At 34.7% G+C, this 11920-nt stretch overlaps 2 protein-coding genes and 1 pseudogene across 7 annotated transcripts; 2 read left to right on the forward strand and 1 right to left on the reverse strand.

Annotated features, from left to right (window-relative positions):
* The first annotated feature begins 2764 nt into the window (after positions 1-2764).
* LOC111318213 (transcription factor bHLH49-like) lies at positions 2765-7421 on the forward strand. 5 transcript variants are annotated; one of them, XM_089755481.1, is made up of 9 exons: positions 2765-3280; positions 3986-4940; positions 5033-5260; positions 5340-5405; positions 5514-5582; positions 5973-6044; positions 6127-6327; positions 6651-6738; positions 6828-7421. In XM_089755481.1, the coding sequence occupies exons 2-9, from the start codon at positions 4074-4076 to the stop codon at positions 6863-6865; spliced, it is 1629 nt and encodes a 542-aa protein (XP_089611607.1). In that variant the 5' UTR covers positions 2765-3280; positions 3986-4073; the 3' UTR covers positions 6866-7421. The 5 variants fall into 5 exon arrangements, 3 of the variants coding, with proteins under 3 accessions (XP_089611607.1, XP_089611611.1, XP_089611612.1); XM_089755485.1 differs by having other exon boundaries at positions 2865-3073; XR_016334181.1 differs by having other exon boundaries at positions 3024-3303; positions 6127-6229.
* A 714-nt stretch (positions 7422-8135) lies between these two features.
* LOC111318214 (pentatricopeptide (PPR) repeat-containing protein) lies at positions 8136-10707 on the forward strand. Its single transcript, XM_089755505.1, has one exon. The coding sequence runs from the start codon at positions 8248-8250 to the stop codon at positions 10477-10479; it is 2232 nt and encodes a 743-aa protein (XP_089611631.1). The 5' UTR covers positions 8136-8247; the 3' UTR covers positions 10480-10707.
* Positions 10708-10775: 68 nt separating this feature from the next.
* On the reverse strand, positions 10776-11764 carry LOC111318215 (uncharacterized; annotated as a pseudogene). Its single transcript, XR_002693624.2, has 3 exons — positions 11628-11764; positions 11229-11550; positions 10776-11136 (listed from the first exon to the last, which is right to left on the reverse strand). The product of XR_002693624.2 is annotated as an uncharacterized LOC111318215 (transcript).
* Positions 11765-11920: the final 156 nt, after the last annotated feature.

The raw sequence follows: 11920 nt of genomic DNA on the forward strand, positions 1-11920 counted from the left end.
TTAAGAGATCTCGAATCCCCACTCCCATCCCATGTTGCTTTGGATGGGATTTTGTTTGCTTGGTTTTGCCTTTTCCCAAAAGAAAGAGCCAACCATGACCCAACTCTTACTTGCTTATAATATTTTAAAATTTTTATTTTTATTAATTTATTTTTATTATAAAAAAAATCATAATTTAAAATTAAAAAAATTATAAATATTAAAATTTAAATTTTAAATTTTAAATTTATTAAATATCACCTTTTAAAAATAATAAAATAAACCAAACATGTTTAAATTTCAAATTTAATATTAATTTGATTATATATATAGCCATCCCTCTTATAAAAGTACTATTAGCAATAACTAGGGTGGGCAAAATCATCCGAATCCGTCGGGTTTCGACCCGACCCCTTAAGATCGATTTTTTTTTTTTTTTAAATTGGGTATCGGGTCGGGTCGGATCGGATAGAGTAAAAAATTTTCGGGTTCGGGTCGGGGTCGGGTTTTGAGCAAACCCGACCCTATCCGACCCGATATATATAAAAAAATATTTTTTTAATTTTATATTTAATTATATATTTTTATATATATTTAATTTTATATTTATATTTAAAATAATATTTTATTAATTTCGAGTCGAGTCGGGTCGGATTTGATTTTAGACAATATCGAATCGAATCAGATTCGGATATTAAAAATAAAAATAAAAAATATCAAGTCGGATACAGATTCGAGTATTACATATGTTAAATCGGGTCGGGTTCGAAGCGAATAAAAACCCGTTTCGACCCGACCCGACCCGTTGCCATCACTAGCAATAACCCATTTGCCAAGTTCTTGGCTTCTCGAATTCAGAAAAAACTATACATGATGAAACCTTACTTTGTTTTTTTCTTATCCAACATATATACCTAGAAAAACACAACCCAAAACAATACAAATCATTTTCACCTCTTACATGGCAATTGGACGGAGCTTTAGGATTAAATAAAGATTTTTTTTTGTTATATTAAAGTACAAAATTTTAGTATAAATAAAAAAATTTAATTTAAAATCAGATCTATAATATTCGTTTTTAATCACTAAATTAAAGATAATTAAATAAAAATTAAGGTTTTAGTTACAGAGAGCAAAAGTGAGAGAGAGATTCCATTATTCTAAAGCTTAGGTCCTTGAGAATTGTAAGTCCCAAGGCCACGTAATAATGACATGAGAGAAAGAGAGAGAGGGACAGTCCATCAATATAGTCTAAGGTAGTATAAAATATTTGCCACGCAGTTTACAGGAAAAACACAATCTTTTTTAGATTTTTTTTTTATCGTTCATGGATGACCATGACCTGACCTCCTCCAGGTAAGCCCTTGGTAATGGAGGAAAGAAAATAAGTGTTCAAATATGTTGGTCAACTCTCTGAGAATGTTGCTAAAGTTGATATAAGCCATTAGAATTGATTAATTTATGTAGGGGGATTCTGCAATAAGAGAAAACTGCAGAAATTAGAAGATTCAGTTCAGGACAATTACTGGAAGACTTAACCAGAAAAATTTTCCTGTTCATATATATTTATCTTTTGCTTTTGCACAACCACGAAATTGAATCTTACAGTGTGGTCTTTTTGACCTAAAAATGGGGAAGAACAAAAATTTTAAGGTCCAATAATGTGTAAATATTACTTTAACAAGTATAAATCAATTCAAGTTAGATGATTTTAAAAATATATTTTATTGTATTGATTTAATGCATTAAGGATTTTTTGAATTTTAAGATTTTGTCAATCTCAATAACAATTAGGTGTTGTTTGGCATAATGAGAGAGATTTCTAATGGCATTGTCCTGTTGTGCTGAGTGAAATCCTAATTTGAGTTCAAACACTTGTGAACCTTAATTGATGTTAATTTTGAATATATGATTATTCTTTATTATTCTTTAATGTACAGCATATATTATCTTAGTTTGAGAATTAAGCAACCCATTTATTACTAAAATTTTTACGTAAAAGAAAATGATATAACTAAAGTGAAATACTATTTTTTTTCCTTTTTTTTTCTAAGTTTTCACAAGGAAATAGCACAAGATGGATAAGATAGTCAAATTATAAAAAATAAAAAAAAATTAATTTAATTAATACATATAATTATTTTTTAAAATACTATTCAATAAATTTAAAAATTAAATTTTAATACTTAAAATTCATTTTTTTGTTTTGAGATTATGATTTTTTTGTTAAAAAAAAAAAAAAGATACTATGCCCCATATCTTTTCCATCATGTCAATGAAAATTAATAATAATGGCCACCGCATGACCTAGTTGCGTATTTAAATTTGAATACTAATTAGAGTAATTAATAAATAGTTATGTTCATCAGTCGGATTAAATCATATGTAATTGACTTTTTAAATCTCATTTCTAAGATTTGATAGGTGGGTCCAAAAATATTGAATTTAAAAATATATTAAAATATGTTTTAAAATTAAAATTAATTAAATATATAAATCAAATTAAACTGAAAAGATCTAAAATTTAAAAAATTTTATCCAAAATTCCATCGGAATGGAATCCACGTGACCAACAGATCTACTAATAACCCAAAAAATAAGATAAAGTGTGATTTGTGAAATGGGCGATTTTAGCTTCTTGACCAAACAAACCCCATTAAAGATCTTGAAGCTCTCCTCCAAGGGTTTTTTTAATCAAAAGGACAATACAATAAGTTAAACAGAACAATACCCTACTTATAGTAAATAAAAAGATCTAATATGAGTTGGCAGTGACAGTTGCTACGTATAATTAATTATAACTAAAATATACAATTAAAAACACTAAAACAAACTTTAAAAATCAAAGTAATTTAAAGTTAAAAAAAAATGCTCCCACATAGAATAGAACAAAGTTTCGAAGTTTGAATGAAGAGAAGAGAGGAGAGGGTGTTTTGTAATATTTTAACACTACCAGTGGCGGTGGTTAATGATCATGAGCTCTCTTTTTGATGCAAGCGTGGGTATAAAATGCAGGACCTTGGCCATTAATCCGCTCTTTAATTGACACTTCTTCCAAATAGACAAATACCCGTTTCTTTTTCTCTCACTCAAAGTAATAAAACTCTCCTTTATTTCTTTTTTTCTTTGGTTTTATTGACTCTTTTGTGGCAGAGTTGCTCTGTTGTTGTTGTTGCTGGCAAACACACAGCTAGCTCGAATTCAATAAAAGCTTTAATATTTGTGTGCGTGGGAGTGTTTGAAATTAAAAAAAAAAAAAAAGAAAAGGTCTTGAATGAGAGAGCAGAGAGAGTACAAAAAAGTAAGCACAGAATCTGAAAATGGGTATCTTTCTCTTCCTACTTTTTGTTGAGTTTCTCTCTCTTTCTGGGTTTTCTCTGCCAAAACTCTGACTGGGGTTTTGAATGAGAACGGTGGCTTTATTTATTGTACTGAAATCAATGTTCTTTTTTTAGATTAATTGACTGTTTCTAGTAGACTTTTAATTTTTTTACAGCTCTTCTTTGAACTTTCTTTTTCTGTTCTGTTCTGCTCTGTCTTTTTTGTCTTGAAGAAGGCTGTTTCCTTTGTGCAATTTGGGGTACTTCCAATTTTCAGTTGTTGCTTTGGAAATGGTTCCTGTTTCAGCTTGTGGGGATCTTTTCTACTTCATTTCAGTTATGTTTTTGGGGGTTCATTAATTGAAGTGGGGTTTTCTTTGATACTTCTTCTGAGCAGTTTCTATGGTTTTCTTTTGGGTTGGCTGAATTTGAGCTTTTTAAGACTATAACTTCCTTATATTTTAAGTTTTCAAACACCTTGTGGACTTAGCTTGAAGCTTGTTCATAAAATTATTGTGTTTAATATATGTCAAAGAATTAGATAATTTTCACACGTGATTTGTTTGTTGTTGTTCTTTTCTACCTTTCTCTTTTGTGGCCTTTGATCTTTGGTTGATCATCTTAGAGAAATTAAGGTTATTTTTAGGTAGTGGTCAAATTTTTGAGGCTTAGTTTCTGTTCATCAGCCTGACTCTGAACTGTTGGCTGGGTGATCAAACATAATTTTGGAGAAAGGCATAGCTGAGTTACTTCTGCTATTCTTGTTGAAGAGGGATGGATATAGGTGAAAAGGATAAATACCAGGCACCTGGTATGTCATCAGATTGGCAGTTCATTGGTGCCAATCTCACAAGTACTCCTATGAGTTTAGTTCCTAGTGATAATCCCTTGGCTATTGGTTCTTCATGTGCCTCTGCTTCAGTGGTAGATTCATTTGCTTCTAACCTTTGGGAGCACCCCTCTAATTCACAAAACTTGGGATTTAGTGAAATTAAGCTACAAAATTGTGCAAGCTCTTCAAATGTAACGGGAATTGGAAAAGGTGGTCCTACCTCTCTGAGAAGTAGCATTGATAGACCATTTGGTGCAGCAAGTTCAATGATGAAAGGGGGTATCTTTTTACCGAATGCAACTGGGATTCTACCACAGAGCCTATCTCAGTTGCCTGCTGATTCAGCTTTCATTGAGCGTGCTGCTAGGTTCTCGAGCTTTAATGGGGGAAATTTTAGTGATATGGTGAACCCTTTTGGTATTCCTGAATCCATGGGTCTGTATACTAGGGGTGTGGCCTTGATGCAAGGACCACAAGACATTTTTGCAATCTGTGGGATGAAATCAGTATCTGGTGTGGAATCTCAGAAAACTAAGTCGAATGCCACTGAAGCTTCTAGAGAAGCTTGTTTGCAAGTTGAAAATAGGGCTACTCAGGAAAGCCCACTCAAGAATGAAAGGAAAAGTGAAAGTCTTGTGCCATCTAATGAAGAAGCAAAACAAGGAACTGGTGGCTCTGGTAACGAATCTGATGAGACTGAGTTTAGTGGTGATGCTGGTGGTCAAGATGAGCCATCTGCATTGGATGGTATAGGTGGTGAACCTTCAGCTAAGGGTCTTAGTTCGAAGAAAAGAAAAAGGAGTGTACAGGTAAAAAAAAAAAAATGATTGCCAATTTTTTCCCTGATCCATTATAAATTTTTTGTTTATGGTCTAAGTTTTGATTGCTAAGTTTATGGCAGGGTGCTGAGCTTAATCAAGCTAAGGAAGGCCAATCACCTATTGAGGCAGCAAAGGATAGTGCTGAAAATCAACAGAAGGGAGATCAGAACCTAACTACAACAACCAATAAGACTACAGGAAAACAGGGGAAACGAGGGTCTCAAGCTGCTGATCCACCAAAAGAAGAATACATCCATGTCAGAGCCCGAAGAGGGCAGGCAACAAACAGCCATAGTCTTGCAGAAAGGGTAAATTTTACATGGAAAACTTTTTGAAATTTAGCAGTATTTAGATAATCTGATTGGAGTTAATTGGTTATAACTTCAGGTAAGAAGAGAAAAGATCAGTGAAAGGATGAAATTTCTTCAGGACCTTGTACCTGGTTGCAGCAAGGTGTGTTTTCTTTGATGCTGTAGCTTGGAGTACCATCAAATTAACTTCTCATAAGTATTTAGAACAGCTAGAGTGGCTCACTTTGTGAGGGTTTATTGGTTCTTGCAGGTTACAGGCAAGGCAGTGATGCTAGATGAAATCATTAACTATGTGCAGTCACTTCAGCGGCAGGTTGAGGTATTGCGGCATAATTCACTACTTACCCTTTTCCAATCCAGTGGTTCACTTGCAATCTAGTGTAATTGGTGATGGCAGAATGGTGTACTCCTCAATCTTATCGAAATTATCTAATAAATACACAAACTAAAAAGTCAAGTAACTTGTGAATCTTGTTCTAGATTGATGCAGTATGTGTTGTTACAACCTCTTGGCTTATATGGTATTAATCATGATGACCTTGCCTTTTGAAACAGATAATTGATGGATAAACTCACAGTTTGATTCTCTACAACTCATCTATGCAATTTTCATGCAATAATTTTCACTGATTTGCATATTCTGTAGAGACATAATCATCTGCTGACCTTTACAAGTTTTAATGTCACTTTATTCTCATCCTTTATGCAGTTTCTATCAATGAAACTTGCGACAGTGAACCCAAGGCTGGATTTTAATATAGAAGGGCTTCTGGCAAAAGATGTAAGTTCATCAGCCTAGGTTTAGCAATCACTTATGTCTGTGTGTCTCATCTAATCCATCAAAATACTTTATCAATATACAGATTATCCAATCACGAGCTGGTCCTTCCTCAGCTCTGGGGTTTTCTCCAGATTTGTCTGTGGGTTATCCTCCATTACATCCGTCTCAACCTGGACTTGTTCAAGGTACTCTTCCTGTCATGGGGAATAATGCTGGTGTTATTCATAGAACTCTCAGCTCCCACTTCACACTGATGAGTGGAGGATTCAAGGAGCCTAATCAGGTTTTCCTTTTCTTCAATTTTTGTGGTTCACATTTTAAGTATGTGTGTAGGTGTTTGTAGCATCAAATGGTTAATTTATCGGCAACCTTTGTGAAACCTTTCCCTTTCATGAATTCGAGCCTTAAACGTCTTTTTATTCTTTTAATATCTTTTTAAAGTGTAACCAATGTGAAAAAAAAAATTAACGGGCTGAAGCAAAATTATTGTGCAAATGAACTTGGCTTTAAAGCATGATGTGAATGATGTAAAATGTTTGATCTGCTTAACTTCATGAGTCTGAGGATTACAAATTTACCTTTCGTCTCAATACATTTTGGTTGTAGCTATCAAATGCATGGGAGGATGAGCTCCACAATGTTGTCCAGATGAACTATGGAACCTGTGCTCCTTCTGACAGCCTCGAAGTAAATGGTATTACCTCCCTTTTATTAGTGCCCTGTGGCCTGTGTCATAGGCCAAATGTTCTCAGATCCGACTAAAATTATCCAATGCTTTTGCAGGGTCTCTACCATCAGGTCATATGAAACCAGAACTTTGATCCTTCTCGTAAGGGTCTATAGCTCTATGCTAGGCAGCTCATTATGGCCTTTTACTTGCTATATTTGTACTGCATTCCTGAAGGTAGCCAAGGACATGCTAAATACTCTTGGAAAGATTTAAGCACAAAATATGCTGTCACCATTTTCCTACCCAGGTATTGGATAATTGAAGATGTTATTGGCCTGGTTTTCTAGCTGGGAATATATGCCACATTTGAAGAAAGCTGAGGTCCTAAAGGCTCTATGTTCCTTAACTGTATGGTGGGGCAGTGATTTCATCCTCTTGTTTGATGCATTAGATATATAGAGGCAAATAGAACTCCTTTGATCATGGGAATTATATTACTGTCCCAGTCAGAGGAAAGGTGGATTAGAATGTATAGATTGATGATGGAAAGTTCTTGTGATATAGGAGTTTATGCTTTATCTAGTAGTATTAGATGATCTCTCCTGTAATTTACAGATGGCAGTGAGAAAATATTTTGTTCTGTTCATAGATGTAAGTTGCATTTGTTTGTCATGTTTTAAGGGTATAATGTTCTTCCACCCTCTCCATTTTTGGCTTCTCTTTTTATCAAGAAAGGGAATTGTTTAAAATTTTATCTGCTTTCACTACCTCAGTGGGACTGTCACCCCCACCCCTTTTGTTGATTATTCAAACTGTTCATCCTCACCGTGACATCAATGCAGGAACAAGTTAGACATTGGAATTTATTAGAAGATTGATTTCTTTCATAGAAATCTGTAACACTTCAGAGCAATCCTCTTGGAGTGCAGGGGGACAAGAAATCATGGAAAGTTGTCAAATAAACAATGGGAGTCTCTTATCTTTTACCTGTCTCGTCTGCTTTAAATCACATTTAGTATCACATAGAATTCTGATCCTCCCAAGATATGATATGCAAATCTATTATATGATTCTATTTTATAATGGGTGATAATAGCACAATGGAATAAATTTTCTGGCAGTCAAGCCCACCAACAATTATTTTGCTTTTTTTTTTTATTTGTTACTGTTTTTCCATAAATATCTTTGAAACTAAAAATCATATAATTCTAAAAATTACTATTAATTCAAACATCATCTCTTAAAAAAATAAATATTTACTCTTTTACATTTTTTTAATCATCTAAAATAATTATTTTTAATTAAGGATAAGATTTAAATTTAATTTTTATTGTCAGTAATTTTTAATTGATAATTTATAAATTTAATATAAATTCTGCAATATATCTTGATCTTGAAATGAAATAAAAAATAAGCAGTAATATAATATAGTTGAGTGTCAAGAATCAAGACCACCTTTGTAATAGGTTTTTAAACCAAACAAACCCTAAAGCCCCTTCCCGCCAACTAATCGTTTTCAGCAGAAAACAAAACATGTCTTCGAACTCCAACTATTACCGTTCGTTACTAAAAATTTGCACGGAAACCCGTAACCAAATCCAAGCAAAGAAAATCCATTGCCATATTCTGAAAACCATTAAGGACCCGGAAACATTCTTATTAAACAACCTGGTTAACGCATACAGCAAACTAGGCGATTTAACCTATGCACGCTACGTGTTCAACAAAATTCCCCGACCAAATCTCTTTTCGTGGAACACTATTCTTTTCACTTATTCGAAATCTGGGAATCTTTCAGAAATGAATTATATCTTTAACCACATGCCTAAACGCGATGGGGTTTCTTGGAATTCCCTTATTTCTGGGTATGCTTCTCGTGGTTTGGTAACTGAGGCAGTGAAAGGTTATAATTCTATGTTGAGGGATGGGGTGGCTAATTTGAATCGGATTACGTTGTCTACTATGCTTATATGTTCGTCTAGTCAAGGGTGTGTTGATTTGGGTAGGCAGATTCATGGTCAAATTGTGAAATTTGGGTTTGGATCTTATGTGTTTGTGGTTTCTCCTTTGATCGATATGTATTCAAAAGCAGGGTTGGTTTATGATGCAAAACGAGTTTTTGATGAAACGCCAAAGAGAAATGTGGTAATGTATAATACAATGATTGCAGGACTTTTGAGGTGTGGCATGGTGGAGGATTCCAGGTGGTTGTTTCATAGTATGCGGGAAAAAGATTCAATTTCTTGGACAACTATGATCACGGGATTGACTCAGAATGGTTTGTATAGAGAGGCTATTGATTTATTTAAAGAGATGAGGATAGAAGGTTTAGCTATGGATCAGTTTACCTTTGGAAGCATGTTGACTGCTTGTGGGTGTCTAATTGCCCTGGAAGAAGGCAAGCAGGTTCATGCTTTTGTAATTAGAACTAATCATAAGGATAATGTCTTTGTTGGAAGTGCACTTGTTGACATGTATTGCAAGTGCAAAAGCATAACATCTGCAGAGGCAGTTTTCAAGAGGATGACCCACAAGAATGTTGTGTCCTGGACTGCAATGCTAGTGGGTTATGGCCAGAATGGGTACAGTGAGGAAGCTATTAGAATCTTCTGTGATATGCACAGAAATGGGATTAATCCTGATGATTATAGTCTAGGAAGTATAATTAGCTCATGTGCAAACCTGTCAAGCTTAGAAGAGGGCGCTCAATTACATGGCCAAGCAATAGTTTCTGGCTTATTTTCTTTCGTAACAGTTTCTAATGCACTTGTTACTTTATATGGAAAATGTGGAAGCATAGAAGATGCTGATAAGTTGTTCAATGGGATGAATTTAAGGGATGAAGTTTCTTGGACTGCGATGCTGTCAGGGTATGCTCAGTTTGGGAAAGCCTATGAAACAATTGATTTGTTTCAAAGAATGTTAGCTCATGGTCTAAAACCTGATGGAGTTACTTTTGTTGGTGTTCTATCAGCTTGCAGTAGGGCAGGACTAGTGGAAAAAGGGTATCAGTATTTTGATTCAATGGTAAAGGAACATAGAATCATGCCAGTTGTTGATCACTATACTTGCATGATTGACCTTCTTAGCCGAGCTGGAAGGTTAGAAGAAGCAAAATGTTTTATAAACAAAATGCCTTTCCCACCTGACGCAATTGGTTGGTCTACCTTACTTAGCTCATGTAGACTGCATGGTAACTTGGAAATTGGGAAATGGGCAGCCGCTTCTCTTCAGGAACTAGAGCCCCACAATCCTGCAGGTTACATCTTACTCTCTAGCATATATGCTGCTAAAGGGAAATGGGATAATGTGTCAGAATTAAGGAGGGGAATGAGAAATAAAGGAGTGAGAAAGGAACCGGGATGCAGCTGGATCAAATATAAAGGCAAAGTGCACATTTTCTCGGCAGATGACCAGACAAATCCATTTTCTGATCAGATATATGCTGAGCTGGACAAATTAAATCACAAGATGATGGAAGAGGGTTATGTACCAGATCTGAGTTCTGTTCTGCATGATGTTGAGGAATCAGAAAAGATAAAGATGCTTAATTATCATAGTGAGAGGCTTGCAATTGCATTTGGGTTGATATTTATTCCTCCGGGCCTTCCCATACGGATAGTTAAAAATCTTAGAGTGTGTGGGGATTGCCATAGTGCCACTAAGTATATTTCTAGGATCACCAGGAGAGAGATACTAGTAAGAGATGCTGTCCGCTTCCATTTGTTTAAAGATGGAAAATGCTCGTGTGGAGATTTCTGGTGATGCTGTATTCTGTGTCCAAAGCTGTCATTGAGGAGATCAAACCTTTAGCTGTATATTTTATTATGAATTGTATTTGTTTAGTTGGAGATTTCTAGTAAGAATTGATCGTTGAAAACAATATAATTCCATCAATTTTCTTTATGCAGATGGAGGAGGAGAAGAATAGGAAGAGTCAAAAAGCTTTTGATCTTTGGAAAGATATATAATTATTTCATTTCAATTTTTATTATGAATTGTATTTGTTGAATTTCTTGCTAATAGAAGCCATAGAGGGTTTTACGATCAGTGAAGCCTCATTATTTCCAAATGTGTATTATTTCTTGTAACATATATAATGTTTACGATTAAAAAATAATACTGCTAAATTTCATACTAATACAAGCCACATAGGAAATACAAGCAATGTCAAAGACTGTGAATATTACAAACATTTTATTTATGCTGACAGGGCTAGAAAGTTTATTGTCTGATGAATCTGAAGTAGATAAGAAATTTCAGAAAACACTTCACTCGTATTCTTTTGGTGGTTTTCTAGAGGCTTCTTGATGTTGCTGATGGTTCTGTATTATGTTGAAGAAAAGTTGGTTGCAATAAGAAACATGAGAAACCCTTTTACTCATATTTTTGTGGTGATTTGCTAGAAGCTCCTTGATCTTGCTGTTGATTTTGTATAATATTGAAGAAAAGTTGGTTAGGATAATTGGATTAGCAACAGCACAATTTGAAATTAGAGAGTTAACAGTAATTACCTGCAATCGAGCACTGACCTCTGTAACTTCAGCTACAGGAGCCCAATCGCCAAAATTCCTCTCAATAAACTGGTAAGCAACTCCAGTTCCTCCATTGCCAACTATAAAAAGCCCACCCATAATTTCGCCTTCACCTTTAAAGTTTTGCTCTATTCCCATGGCTTTTGCATGTTTATAATTTGCAATAGCTCGGGGATTGAACACAAACCCTGATAGAAACTTGTCCTTAAGTAATTTCCGACCTCCAAAGAGCTTGGAAGGATCCCATAGCCCGGTCAAAGATTACAACCCCACCCCAATAGTGGGGCCAGAAGTCTTTTACCTGCATCAGAAAATTAATATCTGAGATAAAAGAGGAGTTTATTGGAGCAATATTTTGAGTTAAAGTATACCAGGCACCTCTGATTCTATATGCTCATGAAGAACTGTAAAAATTTGGACTACCAGTGCATCAAATATTGGCTTTTTGGCATAGAGCTGGTGAGCTTCTGCTCTGCACATGATGTTCCTGTTATCATTTTGCAACAGACGTAGACAGCAAAACCAATCAATTTCTTCGTTTAGATGACAAAAACATAGTTTCTATGTCAGTAAAATAAGTTCCTTTTCTTATTTTCTTTTGGGGGCCAGGGAATAAGAGTTCCTCGCATCCAAATAAATCTACAAGTGATTAGCATTGTTTGGTAATGCAA

The sequence above is a fragment of the Durio zibethinus genome, chromosome 2 (genome assembly GCF_047325235.1).
Source record: "Durio zibethinus cultivar Kanyao isolate XHJ-2024 chromosome 2, ASM4732523v1, whole genome shotgun sequence".
Lineage (NCBI taxonomy): Eukaryota > Viridiplantae > Streptophyta > Magnoliopsida > Malvales > Malvaceae > Durio > Durio zibethinus.